The sequence below is a fragment of the Pelophylax lessonae genome (genome assembly GCF_965119305.1).
Source record: "Pelophylax lessonae genome assembly, chromosome: 4".
Classification (NCBI taxonomy): Eukaryota; Metazoa; Chordata; class Amphibia; order Anura; family Ranidae; genus Pelophylax; species Pelophylax lessonae.
Window position 1 is genome coordinate 137,453,178 of NC_138771.1, and position 25,232 is coordinate 137,478,409.

The 25,232-nt window shown below is 43.1% G+C and overlaps 1 protein-coding gene across 2 annotated transcripts in view; it reads right to left on the minus strand.

Moving 5' to 3' along the window:
• HERC1 (HECT and RLD domain containing E3 ubiquitin protein ligase family member 1) overlaps nt 1-25,232 on the minus strand; it is a 212,322-nt gene that overhangs the window by 133,776 nt on the left and 53,314 nt on the right. For both annotated transcript variants that reach the window (XM_082255125.1, XM_082255124.1), the window contains exons 23-25: nt 14,241-14,565; nt 9,734-9,854; nt 5,831-5,879 (exon numbers count right to left, since the gene is read on the minus strand). In XM_082255125.1, coding sequence (XP_082111251.1) covers nt 5,831-5,879; nt 9,734-9,854; nt 14,241-14,565 — 495 coding nt within the window. The remainder of the gene's footprint in view (nt 1-5,830; nt 5,880-9,733; nt 9,855-14,240; nt 14,566-25,232) is intronic.

A 25,232-nucleotide genomic window follows, 5' to 3' on the forward strand; every position in this document is an offset into this window, starting at 1 on the left:
GAGGAAGGAGCACTCTGGCTAGAGTTGAATCCACTGAATCCAGAGTCAAACCCAGATAATTCAAATTCCTGGATGGAATCAGAGCAGACTTCTGGTAATTTAGAAGCCAATCAAATTCTTTCAGGATCTGTATAGTTATCTCTACGTTGTCCATCAGGGCAGCAGAGGACTCCGCTCGCAAGAGAAGGTCATCCAGGTAGCCCATTACCACAATCCCCTGGTGACAAAGCAATGCCAGAACTGGGGTCAACACTTTTGTGAAGACCCAAAGGGTAATGCCACGACCGGATAATGCTCTTATCCCACAGCAAAATGGAGGAAGCGCTGGTGTCAGGCACATATTGTAATGTGCAGGTAAGCAGACTTGATTTAAACAGAAGCCAGTAGATGGTGGTATCCCTTAGACAGAAGGGATACCACCATCGTGAGAATGGACTCCATTCTGAACTTCTGTACCCGCACAAAACAGTTCAGAGCTTTGCGGTCCAGAATCGGACGTACCTTGCCCTCCTTCTTTGGGACCGTGAACAGGTTTGAATAAAAACCCCAAAACTGTTCCGATATGGAAACCAGGACAATCACACCCTGAAGAAACAGGTCTTGCACCGCCCCAAAGAAAGCTTGCAATCGGTCCGGGGACAGATGCACATTGGAAGGGAAGAACCTTTCCAAAAGGCAAGAACGAAACTATCTTGTAACTGGACAGTATCACTTTGTGGACCCACTTGTCCTTTACCAAGGAGGTCCACAGGCCCGGAAACCAGCAAAGACGTCCCCCCACCCCTGGCACGGGTGAGGGCGCACCTTCATGCTGAAGGAGCCTTGTCCGTGGGCTTAGAGAGTCCTGCTCTAGGCTTGCCAAAACAGGGCCGCTTGGCACCCCCTGAGGAAGACTTGAAAGGTTTTGAATCCTTGTCAGTGGACCCTGAGGGACAAAAAACCTAATTTGAGCAGAGAAAGATGGGCCACATCTGCGACAAAGTACTTTTTCCTTCCCAGAATGTGGAAGAAAGATACTCTTTCCCCCATGAGACTCCGAATGATTTCATCCAGGGTAGCCCCAAACAGTAGATTGCCCTGAAAGGGTAAATCAATCAGAGCTTTGTTTGGTCCGCAGACCAAAACTTAAGCCACAACACATGCCTTAGCACCACTGTCGAAACAGACAGCCTAGAAATCAGGGGAGCTGCGTTCAAAGAGGCATTGCAGATGAACTGCAGCCCCTGGACTTGCTGGTCCACCAATTCAGCAAAAGCAGGGAGAATCTGCTCACCCTCTAGGTCATGGCGCAAAAGTTTAGCCCACTCGGTTAGAGTTCGCGACCCCAGGGCAATGTTCAGGACTGGCCTAAGCACCGAACCAGTAACAGTGAACATATTGTGGGCCACAGACTCCGCCTTCCTGTCAGCCGGATCTTTAAAAGCCGGAGAATCCTCTACTGGAATCATGGTTGCCTTGTTCAACCTGGAAACAGGAAGGTCCACCACTGGTGGAACAGTCCACTTCTTGAGGACTCCTCAAAGGGGCACCTCACCGATAAGCATTTAGGAACCACAAAAGGGACATTTTGAATGCTCCCACTCTTTAGAGACAAATTTGTCAAAATAGGAGGGATTAAGAAACACTTTTGCCATGAGAGATGGCTTGTGGGTGCCAAAGGGGACCGGCCTTCCGCCGCAGCTGCATCCTCCATTTTTAACGTTTCCCGCACAGATGCAATCAGTTAGTCGACTAGCGCCTTCTCATGGGCAGCTACAGGTGTGGAGGAATCATTCTCACTATCTGATAAATCAGGGGGTGTGGCTGCAAACCCCACAGGGTAGGCCACAGTCGCCGCGGCCAAGTCAGATTCAGCATATGATAACACAGGTGAGGCAGGGGAAGGAGGGGGATGCTTTTTGCTAGCCCGCTGCTCAAAGGCCACCTCCACCCGGGAAACGAAGGACTCCAGGACCGCTGTCAGTGCATCAATGGAGGGCTGGGACCCCAGAGGGACCTGCAGCCTCTGAGAGGTGGTCAGGTGGGGAAACATGCTCCTGAGACTCCATGGTTAAAGAGGGGGACCCCCCCCAAAAAATGTCTAGCACCGTTATGGGACACCCCCACCGCACAGGTAGCACCACTGGGTCACCACCGCACAATCTGCAGCATAGAGAGGGAGGAACACCACCAGAATAGCACCGGTCTGCATCAGGGATAGCACTGCTCCACGTGCGGCGTCCAAGGGAAAGGAAAAACCCAGGAGTCGACACCAGGGGAAAAGGAGGAGCTCCCACTGCCAAAATCACAGCCCAGAGGCTTCCCCATCATGGCCGCTGCCCTATTAGCATGCCAAACCAACGAAAAATGGCCGCCAGACTACAAAATCATGACCGCCGACCATTGAAACACAGACTACAGCAAAATGGCCACCACATGCGGCTCCACGAGGCTCTAAGGAACCCAGGAGGGAGCCCTGCCATTAGCAAGCAAGGAGAGTGGGAACCGGGCACAGGGCCCCAGTAGCAGCCAGTGCCCCCCCCCCCCTTCAGCCGAGAAGCCCAGCCGCAGGGACCACCAGCAACCAAGGGGGGTGGGGGGGTCTGAGGGGAAGCCACTAACCGTTCCAGCGAGGGGCCCGCGTCCACCCCAAAATCCTCCAGGAGGCAAGGGGGGATAGCTACTCACCATACCAGGAACAAGGCGGGCACTGCTCAAGACAGAACCTACTTGCCATCGAAATGGAGGGCTGTCGGCCAGGAGGAACGCTGCGACTCAGGCCGAGACCCGGTCGTATGCGACCTCGCAAGGAGTTTACCTAACAGGTCAGCCCCTGTCCAGTGGGGCTAAGTCACGGCAAACCTAGCACAGAGCTTTGGTCTGCGCCCGCTCGCTGTCCAGACTTGGGGTGACCAATTGATCTAGATATCCAGTCAGTCACCCAACCCCGCAGTTGACTGTAGATTTTGCAAGAAAAAGAAAAAAACAGGAGAAAAAAAGCCACGTTAAAGGAACAAATTGCCAGGACCAGAAATCTCAGCAGGGAACTAGGTCCTTACTCCTGACTAGGATGAAAAAAGCTGAAGGCCTATAGCAAAGAGGGGGGAAGTATACGACCTAGGACTGCCTAAAGGTGTAGCCAAGTCTTTTTCTGCTTAGTGTTCTACTCCTATAGGGGGCAATATACAGTATCTCACAAAAGTGAGTACACCCCTCACAGTAAAGTAGTAAAGCAAAGTGAGTGTGCAGCTTGTATAACAGCATATATTTGCTATCCCCTCAAAACAACTCACAGCCATTTTGTCTAAACCACTGGCAACAAAAGTGAGTACACCCCTAAGTGAAAATGTTAAAATTGGGCCCAAAGTGTCAATATTTTGGGTGGCCACCATTATTTTCCAGCACTGCCTTAACCCTCTTGGGCATGGAGTTCACCAGAGCTTCACGGGTTGCCACTGGAGTCCTCCTCCATGATGACATCACAGATCTGGTGGATATTAGAGACCTTGTGTTCCTCTACCTTCCGTTTGAGGATGCCCCACAGATGCTCAATAGGGTTTAGGTCTGGAGACATGCCTGGCCAGTCCATAACCTTTACCGTCAGCTTCTTTAGCAAGGTAGTGGTCGTCTTAGAGGTGTGTTTGGGGTCGTTATGTTGGAATACTGACCTTCGGCACAGTCTCCGAAGGGAGGTGATCATGCTCTGCTTCAGTAAGTCACAGTACATGTTGGGATTCATGGTTCCCTCAATGAACTGTAGCACCCCAGTGCTGGCAGCACTCATGCAGCCCCAGACCATGACACTCCCACCACCATGCTTGACTGTAGGTAAGACACACTTGTCTTTGTACTCCTCACCTGGTTGCCACCACAAATGCTTGACACCATCTGAACCAAATAAGTTTATCATGGTCTCATCAGACCACAGGACATGGTTCCAGTAATGCATGTCCTTAAGTCTGCTTGTCTTTAGCAAATGGTTTGCAGGCTTTCTTGTACATCTTTAGAAGAGGCTTCCTTCTGGGACAACAGCCATGCAGACCAATTTGATGCAGTGTGCGGCATATGGTCTGAGCACTGACAGGCTGCACCCCCCCCCCACCCCTTCAACCTCTGTAGCAATGCTGGCAGCACTCATACGTCTATTTCCCAAAGACAACCTCTGGATATGACGCTGAGCATGTGCACTCAACATCTGTGGTCAACCATGGTGAGGCCTGTCTCTTGTTAAATTGCTGTACGGTCTTGGCCATCATGCTGCAGCTCAGTTTCAGGGTCTTGACAATCTTCTTATAGCCTAGGCCAGTGATGGCGAACCTTGGCACCCCAGATGTTTTGGAACTACATTTCCCATGATGCTCATGCACTCTGCAGTGTAGTTGAGAATCATGGGAAATGTAGTTCCAAAACATCTGGGGTGCAAAGGTTCGTCATCACTGGCCTAGGCCGTCTTTGTGTAGAGCAACAATTCTTTTTTTTAGACCCTCAGAGAGTTCTTTGCCATGAGGTGCCATGTTGAACTTCCAGTGACCAGTAAGAGAATGAGAGTGATAACACCAAATTTAACACACCTGCTACCCATTCACACCTGAGACCTTGTAACACTAAGTAGTCACATGACATTGGGGCGGGAAAATGGCTAAAAGGGGCCCAATTTGGACATTTCCACTTAGGGGTGAACTCACTCACTTCAGTTGCCAGCGGTTTAGACATTAATGAGTGTGTGTTGAATTATTTTGAAGAGACAGCAAATTTACACTGTTATACAAGCTGTATTATTATCAATAAGACAATAAGGGATATTTCCCTACAATAACCAGCTTCCTCTTATAGAAGTACACTATTAAAAGGTTGGTGGACCTTTTGAATGACACTTGTAGAGCTCCTTTATCCCCTTCCCGCCAACCCCAGCATCCCTTTAAACAGTTCGGAATGCTGGGAGGATCAGCAATCATGTACCAGTGTCACAGTGGTCACATGATTGGATCCTGGTCCCGCTAGCTACCAATTTGTATCTCAGGCTGAGAGCTGTCGGTTACAACTCAGTCTTTGTGCTGGAAGCATGCAGTGAGTGTGCTCAGCACATAAACATAGGCCACCCAGCAAAGCATATGTGCGGAGTCATAAAGGGGTAAAGTGTCTGATCTTTTTTCAAAGACATTTTTAAAACATAGATATAGAAACGTGCAGTGCTCATAGATAATTAACATAGGATAATCAGTGAAAATTCATAACATTGTGAAAAATACATATACAAGTGAATAAGGGCAAAAAGTCCTTTTGAATGAAGTGAAAAATCTGTAACGTGTATTCCAGAAGTGAGTAACTGAAAATTTGCTGTGACACCATTCACCATAAGGAGGCTTACCAGAGTGAGTGAACTCAGTTTGGCTGGTAAGCCTCCTTATATATATTGGTGGTGGATCTGGTCACAGCAAATTTTCAGTTATTCTCTTCGGGAATACACGTTTGAAGATTTTTCACTTCATTCGAAAGGACTTTTGCCCTTATTCACTTTTTTTTTTTTTTTATATTATTATATATTTGTTTGTATATGTACTTTTCTCAATGTTATGAATTTTCACTGATTATCATATGTTCATTATCTATGAGCGCTGCACATTTCTATATCTATACATTGTCTACACTGATTTAAGTGTTGTGCTGACTGCTGTCCTTTACCTTTGGACGCAAGTGCGGTAATTTTTTTGCATTTGTAAAACATACTGCTTAGATCCGGAAACTAAATGTATCCTTTACAGCTATCACTGAAAGTCATGCACAGGTAGAACACAGAAAAAAATGTACAAAGCTATTATTTATACAGGGTTACAAATTAAATATGGCGCACCTCTTTTCCTGTGAGATGCAAGGTCTGAGTCTGTGTTCTGTCTTCCACTCTAAAAGATATATTGTACAAAGTTTTAAGTTAAAAAAAATGTAGAAAAGGCTTACAGAACTAATATTGATATATAAATTGATATATAAAACCGTTAGGCTAGAATAAACAGGATCCTTGCTGTATACAAAAATAAATATAAAAAAAAAAAAAAATATTCATCCACAAGTGTACTGTGAACCTGCAATTATAATAAAAAACTTGCGAATTCTCAAAAGTACCTGAATTTCTGCTTGAATGGTCCCTAGAGGACCTTTTGGACTTTTAGTTTACCTTTGCAGAACACACATTTTCATCTGCTTAAGTACAGGTTCACACTTGTGTGCAAGCAATAAAGGAAGGTAAAAATTCACAGGCATTGATCTGCTTTTATTTGCAAGTTTATGCACATTTAGCTGTGTGTTTTTATGCAGGTTTTATTTTTAGATATAGCATTTAGATGTGTATTTTTTATGCATGTTTTCAGCTGTCACTGTATAGGCCAATTATCTGCCAGTCATCATTTTTCTTGTTCTATACTCCCTGCTACATTTGTTTGCTGTGCAATATGTACAGATTGGTGCGAAACAACGGTGACATGTTAATAGTTTTCTGCATCGCACTGCCCCGCTTGGGACAGCTGCATTGATGTGTGAACTCAACACATAGAAAACCATTGTCTTCTGCGTGCCCTTGCAGAAACCTGCATTTTTCTTCTGCTCTCGGTACAAGAGTGAACCTGCCCTCAGACATCCTGTTGCTTAGGTTCGTATTTTGCGTATCTTGCTATATAACCCAACTTCTATTAAGGAGGAACTTCACAGGGCTATGGTAAAATCAATAAAAGGAAAAGCGCTAACATTTATATTTATATATATATATATATATATATATATATATATATATATATATATATATATATATTAAACTAGGTTTCAATAAAAGGGAAACAATGTCCTTTTGTATAAAGTGGTAATAAAAAGTCCATAAACATCAATGAAAACCTCCACCATATGTACTGAATCCTCAGTGCACTCTTATGAAATCTTGCAGCTGTGCCACCGCAAATCACCAAACTCTGTGTGAAATGCACACTAGCCATCAATCCTGCAACCTTTATATTACTAAAGGTCGATGGAACGCACCGGGTTATCACCTCCAAATCAATCACACCATACATCTACTTGTCTTCCTACTCCTCTGGGTTCTTCAGTTTATACTCCAGAAACACCATAATGTCAAACCATGAAAGTACTCACAATGTAGTATTTTATTACTCCAAGGGGTATAAAAACACATGGTATTCCACTTGTTAATGTGCCCAAGCTCTGCACCAGTGTAAACAGCCTGCTATGTTTCTGCACCACCGCACCGCTTGGTGAACGGCGTGCGTTTCAAAAACCGGAAGTTCAGGCTTCCTGAAGACATGATTTGCAAAACTAGTCGAGGCTCCGTGGACATAGTCGTTTGCTGTTCCGGTGTGACGTCACATCCGGCCTGGACTGATGACTGAGTATTGATGGCGAGTGTGCATTGTTTGGTGATTTGTGGTGGCACAGCTGTAAGATTCCATAAGAACACACTGAGGATTCAATACATATGGTGGAGGCTTTCATTGAGGTTCATGGACTTTTTACTACCACCATCAATAAAAGTGAAACTTAATGTCCTTTTGTAAACATGGTTGAATATATAGGTATTAGCGCTTTTCCTTTTTTCTTTTATTGTTTTGCAGTGACACATTCGTTTCATTCTAAAGGTGGCAGCTTCACGATTCTCGATTCATAATTTAAATTTAAGCAAGCGCGTTTAAATATGACATAAAATTTAAAGTCAGTAGCTAAAAATATTTGCTTAGGTTATGTCATCCTCGCCTAGTCAAGGAACGAGAAAGTGGGAACAAGTAAAGACTAAAAAAAAAAAAAAAAAAAAAAAAAAAATGTACTCGTACCCCCCTCCCTTTAAACAAGAAAGCTGAGGGGAGAAACAGAGAAGATCGGCTTTTATGTTGGGAAGAAAGTCCATTCTCCATTAACTTTTTTTTTTCTTTTTTATACAACTCTGAATTTATTGTTCCCTCTAGGACAGTGGTCCTCAACTCCGGTCCTTGGGGCCCACTAACAGGCCAGATTTTAAGTATTACCTTGGGGAGATGCAGACTAGAATACGGCAATCACTGAGCAGCAAATTATATCACCTGTGATGTAATTTAGTTATCTTGCAAACCTTGCCTGTTAGTGGGCCCTGAGCACCGTAGTTGAGGACCACTGCTCTAGGATATCAAGCTTTCCAGATTGATGGGGAACCACAGCAGACCAAACCAGAATTCCCTCCACCATGTTTAATGCCTTGGATTCGATTTTGGTATTTTTTTTTACCTCCAAACAATTGTGCATTCCTACCAGAGATTTACATTGGTCTCATCTTTCCCCAAAGAGCGGTGTTCCTGAATGTTCAGCATTCAAGTAGTTTTTTGCAAACACGTGATGTATCCAGGTGATTTACAAGGTTTCACTTGCCACTGTGTTTAAAATACGCAGGTGGAAAGTTACATTTGTTTTTATTGTTTTTACTTCCCCTACCCACACCTACAAAGATTTTCAACTTTGATCAGTGTTTGTTTAAAAAGGAAAGAAATAATCCTGTAGATAAAAAGTATATATTTCATTTTATAACTCCTCTATTCTAGAAGTCCTTAAAAAAACTAAAAAGTATGATTCTGATACAAAGCATTCACAATTGTGATTTACAAATGAAAGACTTTAGCCCCATACACACGTAGCGATCGTCGTCCGAATGATCGGCCGTCTTTTGTCCAGGGCTGTCCTGTCTGTTGAAAAGTGCAAAAGACTGCACACGAATTTTGTCGGCCAACAACAGCCGACTGCAGAAGTGATGTCATGTGATGGTTAACTTTCCTTGTCTTTTTTCTTTTCTGAGCATGCCCAGTCTTGCTAATCTGCTGTCTGTCGGCCGAAATCTGTACTGACTGGCAAACAATCGGCCGTTCTGGTGACAGCCAACAAAAATTTTAAAGTCAGATTCTGTTCGGCCGAAAATGCGCTGGTGCGCTGTTGGCTGTAACAAGCTTACAATCGGCCGATCAGTCGTCGGCCGAATATTTACGGCCGACAATCGGTACGTGTGTACGGGGCTTTTCCCCCCAAATTTGCAACAAGTAACCAAACAAAAAAACTTTAAAAAAAAGTTTAAATATTAATGGATAGAAAAATAGAAATAGATAATTTTTAAAAAAAAAATCATCATCGGGAAAATAATAAGTTTAGGGGAGAAGGGTAAATTGAAGTTATTTTGGGCAGATTAGGATAATTTAAAGGATAATAGGTGTTATAGGTTTGCCTCTGATTGTTAAAGCGGTAACATACTACTGTAACGGTTTAAAAAGCAACAAACATGTTATTGTAAAAAAAAAAGAAGGATAATATAAGGGGTTTAAACAGGAAAAAAACTTTATTTAAAACATATTTTTTTTGTTGTACAACAAAGCTGTAATAGCTGTTGCATTGAACTGGACAGCATCTTCTACACACTCTGTCTGCTTTAATAAAGTGTTTTAGGGCGTGTATCACACCCCCAATGTCCACAACCGTTTAAAGAAAAAGAAGACAACCTGCATGCATCTCCCAACTCCCAAAGAGGAGGCATCTTAGCTTACAATTATGCAAACTAGCTGTATAAAATGAGACTATGTAGCTCTCAGCATTTCTGTAGATGCTTTCAATTTCCAGGCCTGCTCCAGAAAAGAAAGCTCCAAGTGTGACAGATTCCAAATTGTGGGAAAAAAGTGCACATTTTACGCTTTCTATATGAAATAAGAAAGAAAAAAAAAACAGTTAAATGGTTAAACACACTCACCAGGGCATACCCCTCTTCATCAGATTCAGGCTGGGAAAGATCAGACTCACTCCTGGACTTAATAAGTCTATAACTGGGGTGTGAATGGACCGACCTCCTTTCTGCTGTAAGACTTTCGCTTCTGTTTTGAACAGATAAAGGGAGACATTTAAAAAGGAAAGATAGTTATGACCCTTTGATGCAAACATTCAGTCTGCATCTGTCTTGTTAGTTTTTTAGACAGATCCAGATGGAACCACAGTGTACGTCTATGAGCAGGCAAATGTAAACGGACATATTTCTCTTTACATTTACTTGCATCCAAGTCTAATTATGTCTGCAGAAAAAAAAAAAAGGAAAACGTTTGCGTCTTTTTTTTTTTTTTGCAGTCATAAAGGGATGTAAATTGATGCATTCGTCTTACGTTCATTCCGTTTTGGCCAAGAAACAATTTTTGTTACTGATGTTTTTTTTTTTTTACCAATGTGAAAAATGAATGTATACTGCTTTAAACTGAATTGAAGTCAGATGTACAAACGGGTGTAAAATAATTCAGTTTTCATGATTTTTTTTTTTTTTTTAAGCCCTTTTTTTTTTTAATAGAACTGTTGATGCTGATGTGAAAAGACTCTTATAATTAGCATTAAAGCAGAACTAGAGGTAGAGATGAAAAAAAAAAAAAAAAAAACGGTAACTATGCCTACAGTAACTAGCATTAAAGTCTAAGGCCACGTTCACATTTTTAAAGAGCGATTCTCACGCGATTTTTGCTGGTCACACAGGGCCAGCCCATTCACTTGAATAGGGGGTCCTAAGCACGTTTGTTGTTTAAGTCCTGCTTCTTTTCGGTTGACCAGCTTCACACCATTTTTAAAGGTGAGGTTTGCCGAACAATCCTGTTGAATGAAAATCGCTGCAGAATTGCATCGAGTTTCGGGTGTCCGTAAAGGATAATGGCAACCAAATGCACGGTGTGTGTTGTGGCGCAATTGCCATGTGATTTAGAATTGCAGCCATTCTGCCCATGATTCCAAATTGCGAATGGAGCCCTAAGTGTAGCTAAAATAAAAAACTTAAATTCAGCATAAGGGAAAATAGTCAATAGGATGTGTACCCTGTGCTGACTCCTTTTCTGTTAGAAATCTTTTCTATTCATGCCCTCTTTCCCACCCCCACCACCGTAACCTTCCAGTGAGGTGGGGGTTAAAATAACTAAGGAGCGGTAACAGCAACTCTCTGCTCTTTCCATCCACCTGCTCCATTTAAAGAAATCATACTACAGCTTCTATGAATGAAACAGAATCAAAGAATGGAGGGGAAGACCTATTAATCATCCACCTGTCCTCTATTCTTAGATCTCAGTCGCAGAAGCTGTAGTGTGGCTTCTATGAACGGAGCAGATGGGCAAAAAGGGCAGCCATAGTCAGGCTCTCTGGAGTGAGATCCTGGCAGCCTCTAAGTTTTATGAACCCCTAGATCTCATTGCTTTTCATACAACATGGCTCTCCAGCCTAAAGTCAGTAAGCGCTTGAATTTTACATACATCAGGGACTTTAAAATGTGCAGGAATTATGGCATGATTAGGGCAGGGTGCTCTGTAGTAACACTACTTCTTATCCTAGGGCAACATCGTCGTACCTCCATAGATGCAGTACAGTGACTGAACATTGTTACTGGCAGTATCCCTAGGTGAAAATAAAAGAAAAAACTAGGGAAACTAAGACAGCCACCACATCTAAGAGCCGGTTCACACTACCGCGACCAGAAAGTCACCCCATGAAGCAGCGTCTTTTTAGCTTGACTTTAGCATGAATTTGAAGAGACTTAAATTATAGGAGACTTTGTGAGGAATGCCTGGGTAATCTTTTTCTTCTTCTTCTTGGAAAGTCTGATCACAGTCGCTTGAAAATAGATAAGGATCCGACTTAGAGGCGGCTCCCATTGAAGTCTATGTGCACAAGTCGGATAGAGGTCGCTTTGAAGTAGTACAGGAACCTTTTCTGAAGTCGGAGCAACTTCAGTAATGCATATTAAGACGGCTCTCATTTATTTACATTGAATTTGTAAGTAGTGTGAACCGGGTCTAATTAAGGATAGTAAGCTGCAATATAGTACATTTTTGTTATTGGGTTTAGATTTAGATTTCTTTGCCTTATTTTTTTTTAATTATTTTACAATAACACATTAAACTGAACCTGTATTACCCTTTCCAGTGTAGCTTCTCGAAATACTCCAACCTCTGGTGAATGGGCAAAGTGGGAAAAATAAAGACATCGCTTGGTCTCATTGGCTTACCACCAGACACAAATTGTCAAGGCAGGTGCTGGGGTCATATGAATGTTAGTACAGGTACTCTAAATCTAATGCAGTAAATTATAGAAAATAGCTGCTTGCTGCAGCCAATAAGACTGTCTTTCACATGGCAAAATATGAAGGGGAGATTTTAATTTTTAAAGGCAACACAGAGTTGCTCCCTTGGCACTCACTTAAAAAAAAAATGGCAGCTGCCCAAATCAGTTTGCAGCTAGCAAGGCAAGGGTGCATTTGTTTACCCAATTTCATTTAACAATACAAAAATTTCCCAACACTTAATACAGCAAGTCAGCAGCAAAGCCAAATTATATATTTTTTTAAAAATAGATTATATTAAAAACAGAGGTTCTGGTTCCATGTTTGTGAAAATAAATGTGAAGCCATGCTGCTGGACCAGGGTTCCCCTGCAAAGTCTGCTCCCTAAAGCTGGGTACACACTATACAACTTTTGTTGGTAGATTTCCTTTAGATTTACCTTCAACTATGTAGTGCAAGGGCCTGCCTGATTGCATACAAATTGAAAGTGTTTAGGTCTGACCTCATATTATATGGTTTTGGTAAAGGGCCATACACACTAAGATTTTCTGAAGACTTTTTCCTTTAGACTTACCAAAACCATATAATATGAGGTCAAACCTAAACACTTTCACTTTGTATGCAATCTGGCAGGCCCTTGCACTACATAGAAAAGGTAAATCTGAAGGAAATCTGACAACAAAAGTTGGATAGTGTGTGTCCAGCTTAAGTCTAAAGGAAAAAAATCTAAAGAAAATTGAATAAAGTGTATCCAGCTTAAAGCTGGATACACACTATCCAACTTTTGTGGTTAGATTTCCTTCAGATTTACCTTTTCTATGTAGTGCAAGGGCCGGCCAGATTGCATACAAATTAAAAGTGTTTAGGTTTGACCTCATATTATCTGGTTTCGGTAAATCTAAAGGAAAAAGTCTTCAGAAAATCTTATAGTGTGTATGGCCCTTTAGTCTAAAGTCTAAACTATCTGTGCTACCAGCATGGAATATAGACACAGCAATGAGTACATTCATTGCAGACATACCCTAAAGCTCGATACACACTATACAACTTTTGTTGTTTGATTTCCTTTAGATTTACCTTCAACTGTGTAGTGCAAGGGCCTGCCTGATTGCATACAAATTGAAAGTGTTTTTGGTCTGACCTCATATTATATGGTTTTGGTAAGTTTAAAGGAAAAAATCTAAAGAAAAAATTGTATAGTGTGTATCCAGCTTTAGGGTAGCTGCTTCCTCCTTAACAAAAGCCCAGAATTGCTAAAAGAAAAAGAGCTTTCTTTTGGTGGTATTTGATCACCTCTGTGGTTTTTATTTTTTGCGCTATAAACAAAAAAAGACCGACGATTTTGGGGAAAGAAAAAAAAAAACACAGCCAATTAAAAAAAAAAAAAATTCTAAATTTTTTCAGCAATTTAGGCCAAATATTTATTCTGCTACATATTTTTGGTAAAAAAAAAATTCCAATAAGTGTTTATTGATTGGTTTGCACAAAAGTTATAGCATTTTTTTTTTTTACTAGTAATGGTAGCGATCAACGATTTTTAGCGGGACTGCAACAATGCAGCAGACAAAATCGGACATCTGACACTTTTTGGGGACCAGTGACATTATTACAGTGATCAGTGCTAAAAAAAAATGCACGGTCACTGCACTGACACTGGCAGGGAAGGGGTTAACATCAGGGGCGATCAAAGAGTTAACTGTGTCCCAGGGGGTGCTTGCGAACTGTGTGGGGGTTGCTCTGACTGGAAGAAGACATATTGATATTCCTGCCTAGCAGAAACACAAGATCTTGGTCTTCCTCCGGTCAGAACGGTGATCGGTCTTGTTTACATGTGGAGATCATCGTTCTGCCTTCCGGGGATGAACGCGCATTGGCCGGTGGACATCGGGTACACCAGACCAGTTGATCGACATCCCCGCTAGCCAATCACGGCGCGATCGCGCCACCTAGTGGTTATTGAACAAAACTATGTACAGGAACGTCGGTTCGAGCAGTTGATTGAGTGCTGGGCAATTTTTGTAATGTTACCTTGTGTGAACATATTACAAAAATTAGCTTGAATCTCTCTTAATAAAGTGTCTAAATTAAATTTGAGCAATTTCAGCATTTTAATCTTGATTTTCTTGTTCATGTACACATGACATTGTCATTTCAAACTCCAGATTCTGTGTCTGTTTACCTTGTCATAGCTGCCGTAGCCTCATGGGAGCCAGCTGATGCAACTTGCTGCTGAAGATCCTCTGCTGGGGAATCTAGATGTTCTAGTACTGGGCTTACCCCAAGAAGGAGAAGAGCAGAGCGGTGGATAACTGAGTTACAAGCGGCAGTATATAGGTCTTGTCCTTCTGCGAGATGTCCACTGTCTCTCCTTGCCTGCACCAACTGTGGGGAATGCTCCTCCGCTCTAGTACTTGTGCCAGAGCCCACGGCTGAGCCCAGGCTAATTCTGTCTCGTTCCCGGCTGCGCGCCACCTCACGGGCTGATAGGAAACATTGAAAGATTTCTGTAAGGTACAACACAAGAGAGACAGGGAGGGAGCTTAGGACAGGAGAGCAGTAACACCATTAACATCAGTGACCTGGAGAGATTTGTAGAATCACTTTGAATTTGAACAGGTACCGTACAGTGTTTGTACTGATATACAGTGCATCCGGAAAGTATTCACAGTGCTTCACTTTTTCCACATTAGGTTATGTTACAGCCTTATTCCAAAATGGAATAAATTTATTATTTTCCTCAAAATTCTACAAACAATACTCCATAATGACAATGTGAAAGAAGTTTAAAATTTTTGCAGATTTATTAAAAAAAAAAAAAAAAAAAAAAAAAAAAAAAACACCTTTGCCATGACACTCAAAATTGAGCTCTGGTGCATCCTGTTTGGCGGTATATTTAAGGGAGGGAGTGCAGGGTGTTTACCAGCCTCCCTCGAATGGTGGCCGAAGGCTCAGTGGGCCTCTATCCTGGTACCGAGCTTTTTGCTCTTTCTGCACGCTGTTTCTGCTGGGGAGCTCTGCCAGGTCTTGTTGGGCTCCATGGTTTGGGACATCTGGATGTGCAGTCTTGGTTGCTGCTCCTTCCGGTCTACTGGGATGGATATAACAATATGTTGATTTTATATTAAATGCTGGTGATTTTGTGACTCTCTGCATCATAAGTGTTGTCTTGGAATACACCATTTATACACCCCTGAAGAAGGAATAATATCCAGAAACGCGTCGGGTGTGCAGCCATGCTGCTCTATGAGTAATCTATTTACACGTTTATGCATTTGTGTCTGTTTATATATTGACAACCTTGATGCAGTCTTTTTAGGGCTAGCCACCCTTGTTTTGTATGTTCTATTTTTTGTACCTCTGTAATAATAAATATGTAATTAATTTTACTTTTTGTACTATATTTAACTCATTGGATCACTTTACAACCAATAGGATAAAGACCATTAAAGTCCCATCAGGGGGGCTCCTCCTCTTTTTCCTACAAAGACGAATGGGAGAAACTACCCAAAAATAGACATCCGCAGCTTGTAGCATCATACTCAAAAAGATTGAGGCTGTAATTGGTGCCAAAGGTGCTTCAACAAAGTATTGAGCAAAGGCTGGGAACACTTATGTACATGGGATTTTTTTTCATTTCTAATAAATTTGCAAAGATTTCAAACAAACTTCTTTCATGTTGTCATTATGGGGTATTGTTTGTAGAATTGTGAGGAAAATAATGGATTTAATCCATTTTGGAATAAGGCTGTAACATAACAAATGTGGAAAAAGTGCTGGGAATACTTTTGGGATGCACTGTATTCGCAGCATCAATTTGGGATAGTTCATAAAGCTCCTGTCACTCTTTAGCTCCCGTAGTTTATTCAACATTCACCACAATTACTAAATAAGCATAAGATATATGGTGTACAATAAGATATATGGTGTACAAAATTACGACTTACAATAACAAATCTTAACCACTTAAGCCCCGGAAGATTTTACCCCCTTCCTGACCAGGCCCTATTTTGCGATTCGGCACTGCGTGATTTTAACGGACAATTGCGTGGTTGTGCGACGCTGTACCTAAACGAATTTGACGTCCTTTTTTTCCCACAAACAGAGCTTTCTATTGGTGGTATTTGATCACCTCTGATTTTTTGATCATGCGCTATAAACAAAAAAAGAGTGACAATTTTGCAAAAACAACAATATTTTTCACATTTTTTTATATGAAATTCCCCCCAAAAAAAAAGTGAAAATCAAAATTTAACATTTTTGGCCAATTTGTTTTCTGCTACATATGTTTGGTAAAAAAATCGCAATAAGCGTATTTTGATTGGTTTGTGCAAAAGTTATTGTGTTTACCAACTAAGGGAAAGATTATCATTTTTGTTGTTTTTTTTTTTTAAAGGAGTAATGGCGGCGATCTGAGATTTTTTTTGCTGGACTGCGACATTGCGGCGGACAGATCGGACCCCTAACTGACATTTTTGACACTTTTGGGGGTACCAGTGACATTACTACAGTAATCAGTGCTATATACATGCACTGTTACTGTAAAAATGACACTGGCAGGGAAGGGGTTAACTTTATTGGAGAAGGAGGGGTTAAGTGTGTACCTAGGGTCGTGCTTCTTACTGTGCAGGGATGTGGCGGTTTGTGTAACAGCAGAGATCTACGATCCTATATAGCAGGACCGTATAATCTCTGCTGTTACACAGGGGAGAAAGACAGGCGGCTTTGTTTACATTAGCCGCCTGCCTTTCTCCCGCTGTAACTGACGATCGCGAGTGACCGGAGGACATTGGGTCCGTCAGTCACTCGCGCTGAGGTGTCCGTGAACGAGCGGGGGCGGGAGCGCGCCTCCGGCGGCGCGCGTTCGCCCCCTATTGGCTCACAGGCTAGTGACGTACCGGTACGTCACTTTGCCTGCACGGGGCTGACCGCCGCAGTATATGTACTTGCGGCAGTCGGCAAGCGGTTAAACAAAATGACATACTCTTGACACATGATGGTACTTTAAAGTTTGGAAGAACATTTGAACACCGTTTATGAACTCTTCGCATACACGATAAACAAAAAAGTGCTACACAGTAGTGCTGTGTCACTTTAAGCTTTTTGAAGATTTACTGGACACCTTTTATGGACTTTTTTTGCATGGCACTATAGCATCTTTTTGTGGCATAATAGTTTTTTTTTGCACTGAGATTATATATATATATGAAAGACATATTTGTCTTTTAAACAATTTAAATATTGATGCTGCAGGTCAGCGCTCTATATACAGTAGTGTGAAGTGAGTATTGTGTTATCCCTTGTTATAGGGATTGATATACAGCTGCTTTACCTGCAATTTAATCCCAGCGTGTCACTTGTATCTCTATTTCTTCAAAAAGGCTGTATATGAATACACTGCCAAGTATATTCCCACAGGCAATAAGGTTAAAAGGCTAAAAATAAAACCTATGTGGCTCATAAGTCAAAAAACTATTGATAATAGGAAAAGAGTTTTTAAAAATATAAAAATTAAACGCCATCATTTAAAGGTTACAAGGAAAATAGCAGAATATGTAAAATAGAAATCAAGGCTACAAAAATTCCAAACGAACGACAGCTTGCAAAAGAGTAAGACAAACCCCCAAAAAAATCTTCAAATATATTAATAGGAAAAAGGTCAAGTCTGAGCATGTAGGCCCTTTACAAAATAATCTGAAGTGGGTGACTGGGGACAAAGAGCAGGCAAAATGTATTAAATGCCTTCTTCAGCTCTGTGTATACGAAGGAGCATGGGGAAGCTCATGTCCATGATGGGGATTATATTGACACAGCACCAAATGATTCACAATGGCTCCAAATTGATATGGTCCAGAAATATTGAGACAGAATTAAGGTAAATAAAGCACCTGGACCAGATGGCATACACTCATGGATCCTAGAAGAATTGAGCTTTGTCATTTCAAAGCCATTGTCTCTAATTTTTAGAAACTCTAATGATTGGAATGGTATATAGGGAATGTAAAACCGCGCTATGGTCTGTGAAACCTCTCCAAGTGTGTGAGTGATTAGACTGCTGCTGTGGATTGTTTTCTTTGCTTTTTAATCGACCAATTTTATGTAAGTGCAATTGTGTTTTTTTTACATTAATAAGTCTACAGTATTACACTATGGATATTCTCCCCTCTTTTTCATGGTGAAACACATGCCGTTTTACACCTGGAGATTGAAGTGGAGGAAAGGAGGAGGTGATAAAGAGAGAATATATACCTATCTTGGATGCAAAAAAGAGCCAAACATTATTACTTGGAAGCCCTAATAAAGAGGCAAAGAAGGAGTGGATGAAAGAGTATATACTACCTAAACCTGTCTTGTATATACAGCTGGTGGGTGGGGGAACATAGGAGGGGAGCACGCCACTGTAAACCCACACTACAGCAAGACTAACCAGAGTCTATAGATTTTCATATGTCTTTGGACATTATGATCTAATTTATCTTTGCACGGAGAACCTTATTACAAGCACTTGATATAGCACCTTTGATTAACTTTTTTAGCACTTTAATCTAATATATAGAAATGATCTGTTATCACATTGAATGTATATTTTGTTAATTGTTTTGATGCACATAGATAGGGCAGCCCTGTAGTTACTAGATACCATGCATTCATAGTATTCATTGATCTTGCAAAAGCATTTGACACAGTTCCCTACACACGGCTATTGTGTAAGGTAAAGTCTACAGGGTTGGAAAAATCAGTTTGTAGATGGATAGGAAATTGGATAAAAGGTTGTTTTCAGAGAGTAGTGGTTAACTGATTCTTACTTTGAATGGTCTAGGGTTGTTAGTGGTGTACCCTAAGGTTCAGTTTGGGACTCTTACTTTTTCATATATGTAGAAATGATAGAGGGTCTGAGATTAAAAGTACCATTTCAGTGTTTGCAGAGGACACCAAGCTATGCAGTGGAATGACATCCTTAAATGATGTCTCCAACTTACAAGCCAACCTCAATTCACTGTTTATTTGGGCAACTATGTGGCAAAAATGGATTTTTGTAAAATCTTACCGTAAAATCCTTTTCTCTTAGCTCATTGACAGACGTAGTCCTCGGTGATACAGCACCTTCGGGTTATGTTGCCTCCACAGGAGCAGGACTAGACAGGAAATTAAAATGCTCTGGCCACACCCTAGGGGCAGTCCCAGAGGGTATATCCTCTCTCTCTCTGCCTCAGCAAATCAGTTATGTCAAAAAGCAGTCTTTAGAGATTTTAACCCAACCCAACTCAAAAACAGAGGGGCGGGGACTACGTCTGTCAATGAGCTAAGAGAAAAGGATTTTACGGTAAGATTTTACAAAAATCCATTTTTCTCTATCGCTCATTGACAGACGTAGTCCTCGGTGATACAGCACCTTCGGGACGTCCCAGAGCAGTATCACAAATGAGGGGTGGGAAAATGAAAATCAAATCCCAATCTAGAAGGCCCAACCGGTGCCAACTAGAAGTTTACAATGCTCATCCTTAATGATGAGACTCAACAAAAAAGAAAATTTTTTTTTTTTTTTTTCAAACAGAAAAAAACCCTCGAGGTAGACCACCGGTCTCCTCAAATTGCGGCCTGCAAAACCTTGCGGCCAAATGAGGCATCCGCCGATGCCGTCACATCAATTTTATAGAATTTTGTAAAGGTATGTACCGACGACCAGGTGGCCGCCTTACATACCTGGACCACTGACGCCTGATGGCGAAAGGCCCAGGAAGTACTGAGCGCTCGAGTGGAGTGCGCCCTAACAGGGAACGGAGGACTCTGACCCTTAATAGAATAAGCCTGTACCACCGTCTGTCTAATCCATTTGGCAATGGTCGCGGCAGATGCAGGCAAACCCTTTCTGGGGCCATTCGTGATCACAAAAAGTGAATCCGTCTTACGGAATGATTCCGTAGCTTTCAGGTATACCCTGATTGCCCGAACCACATCTAAGGAATGCAACGCATGTTCCCGATGATGCTTGGGCTGAGGACACAAGGAAGGTAGTACAATATCTTCATTCAGATGAAAATCTGAAACCACCTTAGGAAGAAAGGATGGCTTAGGATGAAGTACTACCTTATCCCTATGAATCACTAGGTATGGGGACTGGCATGATAATGCAGCCAGTTCTGACACCCTGCGAGCAGAAGTGATAGCCACCAAGAAGGCCACCTTCTGGGATAAAGTAAGCAAGGGAATCTCCCTGATGTTTTCAAAGGGAGGTTTCTGTAGAACCGACAAAACTAAATTAAGATCCCAGGGCGGTAAGGGCGCGCGGACTGGTGGAGCCAGGCGCCGCACCCCCTGGATGAAATTCCGCACCAAGGACTAGGTAGCTAAAGGTTTCTGAAAGAAGATTGCTAATGCTGAAACTTGACCCTTGATGGTGCTCAAGGCTAGCTTCTGCTCAACCCCTTGTTGCAAAAAAGCTAATATTCGAGTCACCGAATAGGTACGTGGAGGAAATCCTAAAGATTCGCACCACGCAATATAAGTCTTCCATGTGTGATAATAGACCTTGCTGGAAGTCGCTTTCCTTGCTTTAATAAGGGTAGGAATGACTGAAGCAGACAAACCTCTGTCCTTCAGTACTTGGGTCTCAATGGCCAGGCCATTAAAACCAGCGACTGTAAAGCACAATGGTAAATTGGTCCTTGAGACCACAGACACTCCCTGAGACGAAGTTCCCACGGAACGTCTGCGACTAGCATGTCCAAGTCGGCCAGGCCGGCTTGACGAGGCCAGCCTAGAATTTCTAGGACCACTGGCGCTGATTGGATCTGAACCAGGCGTCCCTAGAGGTATCTGGCCCCGACCATCCGAGAAAGTCTGTTCGTTTTCTGTTCCCACACATTTATCAGATACCCGATTGTTATCAGGAAGGGTGATCTTTTCTGGTTGAACCTCAGGGACCGAAGTCACCCGACTAGAGGCTTCTTGGCCTGTCTGGTCAACCAGATCCGATTCCTGTGAGGCATTGGGACTAATCTTAGGAAAAGGTAAAGGAAAAGATCTATTCAGGGAACGGTAACTACCGCTTCCTGTAGTACTTAAATGTTGGAAGGGAAGAATCGCACCGGTAGTAGTAGTTGATGCTCGATCTAATGTCCTGAATACCGGTGAAAACGTCCCCCCACCCTGAAACCGGGTGGGGGCGCACCTTCAGGCTGTGTACTCCTTTGCTTCGGGTTTGGCTGAGTTGGTCCTCTGTTTCTCCGACCAGCCCTTCTTGAACCCTCCTGGAGGAGTCTTTCCTTTCCCGCTTGTTCCAGCCGGGCGCCCTTTATGGGCGGTAAAGAAAGGTCCTCGCTTGTTGAGGTCCCTTAGCTTTAGCAGCCTGTGGCAAAAAAGTGCTCTTGCCCTCAGTGGCATCCTTAATGATTTCATCTAGGGTGGCCCCAAATAGACGACTCCCCTGAAAGGGGAGATTTGTCAAGGTCTTTTTTGGAACCTAGGTCAGCTGACCAGCATTTTAACCACAGCACACGTCTGAGGATAACCGCTGACATAGATGCATGCCCTAATAGGGGAGTAGTGTCCAAGGCTGCGTCACAGATAAACTGTAGCCCTTGTATAATCTGTTCCATCAAAACAGATGTCTCCTGGGGAATATCTTTTCCCCTAAGATCTTGGCGTACCATTCTCGCCCATTCCGTAAGTGTCTGGGAAACTAGACCAATAACAATTACTGGTCTAAATGCTGACCCTATCAGAGAGAAGATGGTGCGGGACTCTGCTTCCATCTTTCGATCCACCGGATCCTTAAAGGACGAAGTGTCCTCCACTGGGATAACCGTGGCTTTATTCAGCCTGGAAATAGGTGGATCCACCACTGGTGGTACCGTCCATTTCTTAATGATGGATTCCTCAAACGGATAGCGTCTAGCAATACGCTTGGAAATAGTAAAGGTACGTTTAGAATGCTCCCATTCTCCTTTAATCTTATTACCAAAACACTTGGGTACAGGAAAAACCTTCACCGTTTTGATGGGCTTGTTAGTACCAAAAGGAATCTCTGTTTCAGTTGCCTCTGCCGGTAAAACCTCAAGTTTTAAGGTTTCCTGCACTGCCACAACTAGTGCGTCCACCAATGCTTCTTCCTGAATTATAGCGGGAGAAGAAACGTCCTCCTCACTGTCTGAGGGAGCTTTACCTGAGGTAACAGCCCTTGCAGAGGGACCTGCAACTGCAGTGACCATCTCTGAATCTGAGTCAGAGGTGTCAGATAGTATAGGGGTAGGCGGGGGTCGCTTCCTTGACCCCCGTCCCTGACAGGCCGCCTCCACCCGAGCCACCATAGACTCCAAAATTGCTGTAAATGCCTCTACACTCTGTGCACCGGCGGGTCCCGTGGCCCCCTCGAGGGAAACCGGTGGGGGAATATGTGTGGCAGGGTCCATGATAATTCCAGTCACTTCCTGGATAATATAATTCAAAAATAAAAAACTTTTTTTTTTTTTTTTCAGACCCCCAGCGCCACAAAAGCCCCTTAGTGTTACCTGCTAGGGATCCCTATCGATCGAGAGAGAGAGAGATAGACCCCCAGGCTCACCACTTGATGCTCAGAGTTTAACTGCAACAGGTTACAGCGCTGTCTTGACAAACAGGAAGTCTTTTGGCTGGCTGACCAGGAAGAAAGGAGGCGGCTCCGCCCCTCTGCACGCCTTCCGGCGCCTCCCCTAGCTCCACGAGGTGTTTGGATCACCTCAAACATGGCCGCCCCCATGCTGGAGACACGAGGCTACGCCAAAATGGCGGCTCGTGCAATCCAGCAAAAAAAATGGCGGCGGCCTGTACTGAATAGCGGTGTGCTGCAGGGCACACAACACTCTCTCTGCATGGGGATTTGGCGTGGTTGGCGGTACCGGCCCTGGCGGACCGCATGGCCATTCGGAAGGCCTGCTTATAGCTGGAGATCTGATTTAGGAAGGCAGTCTACATGTCCGTGGCTTCTGACTGGTAGGTAACTTATTCTTATCACAGTAAGATTCCCAGAATGCCACTGATTACAATCTTTTAAACATGTATACAAATAGATTGTTAGCTCCCAAACCAAGCCTCCTGGCTCTTTGCACATAAAATCACACTCAAAGTAGGGGGATCTGTGTCATGTTATAGGATAGAGGGGGACTCTATCTTACCATACAGAGAGGGGCCCGCGTTCACCACAAGACCCGTCAGGGGAAAAGGGGGAACATACTACTCACCATACCGGAACCAGGCAGGCACCAACTCCTGACAGTACCCCTCTCCACCGGGGCGGGAGGGCTGTCGACCGATATGGACGCCGTGACTCATGGTCTTTGGCGTTTCAGCGAGACGTTTAACTCGCGGGGTCAGTCCCTTAATGGGACTTTGTCACGGCCGACCCAGCGCGGAGCTATGGCCTGCACGCGCTCGTAGGCTGAACTGGGGTGACCACCGGATCTCAACATCCAGCCCGTCGCCCAGTTCAGCTTTCTTGCTTGAAGATCTCACAGGAACACTGGAGAAAAAAAGCTGTCTAAAAAATCTTTTAAGAAAAAAATCTTGACAGGACCGAAGATCCCAGCAAGGTATCTAGGTCTTTACTCCTAACTAGACAGAAAATAACTGATTTGCTGAGGCAGAGAGAGAGAGGATATACCCTCTGGGACTGCCTCTAGGGTGTGGCCAGAGCATTTTAATTTCCTGTCTAGTCCTGCTCCTGTGGAGGCAACATAACCCGAAGGTGCTGTATCACCGAGGACTAAGTCTGTCAATGAGCGATAGAGAAATTAGGTTTATTGATGATAAAAGTAAAAGTTATGCTCTTAGGGGCTAAGAATATGCATGCATTATATATACTAGGGGGAGTACAACTGGGGGAGTCAATGGTGGAGAAGGATCTGGGTGTTCTGGTAGATCATAAGCGTAATAATAGCATGCAATGCCAAGCTGCAGTTTCAAAAGCAAGCAAAGTCCTTTCTTGTATTAGGAGAGGTATGGAGTCCAGAGAGAGAAAATGTTGCCCCTGTACAAATTTCCTAAAGCCTGAGCCTATAACCTATGGTCTATAAATACTTTGCCTGTGTCCTGTACTGTACAATTAAGATAGGACTGTTTCTTACACAAATAATGATGAAGCTGTAACATAATATAAGTATTAGACATTGTAAAGGACTCCAAGGATGGGAGATATTTTTTCAGTCATATTTGGGCTGTGGTTCTTTTAAGTGGGATGATTTGTGTGCAGTTGGTGTACTCAGGGGTTCTTACCAATGTAGGCCGAGGAGTTTCCAGGTAGTCTGATCAGAGCAAAGAGGACTGACTTGCAGTCCTCCCTGGATGGATAAGCCCTCATTTGGGACCTGGAATTTGGAGAATCAAAAAAAATATTCGGTGGGAAAGAACCTCCACCCCTGATTACAGGGACTCTGGTCCCAAAGGGGTTAAGCCATCCTCCAGGAAGCAGCATTTAAAGACTGGAAGCCTCTAGAAGCAGGTGTGGAGTAGTAAGTAGTTTAGATAGGAGACACGCATCTAAGAGGCTGCATGTCTGCTTGAAGCTGCCAAAAAAAGGCTTGGTTTGAACTTTTCTTTCTGCAGGTAAAAACCCTTGTGTTGCTGATGCACTTTTTTTTACTTTTTTTTTTACTTTTTTTCTGAAGATAAACAGACTTTTGTTTTCTCCTTTTTCAGTAGTTAGGTTATTTACATTTGCTGTTGAAAGCATTGTTTTGTTTGCCTTGGAAAAAATACTTCGGCCCCTTTCACATGGGCACACCAATCGGGTCCACCTGTCAGTTTTACAGGTGGACTCGATTGGACCGACCCTTCACTCTCCTCTATGGAGCGGTGAGTGTAAACGGACATCTGCCCATTTACACCTGCTGACATCCAATCTGATCCTATCTGTTAAAAACAGATGGATGGAGATCCGTCTGGCAGATTGGATCGGATCAGTGTCAAGTGTATATGGACAGACAGTCCGTTGACATCCGACCGCCCATAGGAGGAGAGCAGGCTGTGTCTGTGTCCGCTCTGCGTAAGAAGAGCAGACATGGACCAGCCATTCACCTGCTCAGTGGGGATCAGTGGATAGATTCCCTACTGAGCAGATGGACTCCCAACAGAGCCAGCCTTGTGTGGAGGGGGCCTTAAAGTATGTGTTTATGAAACGACTTTGCAAGTGATCCAACAG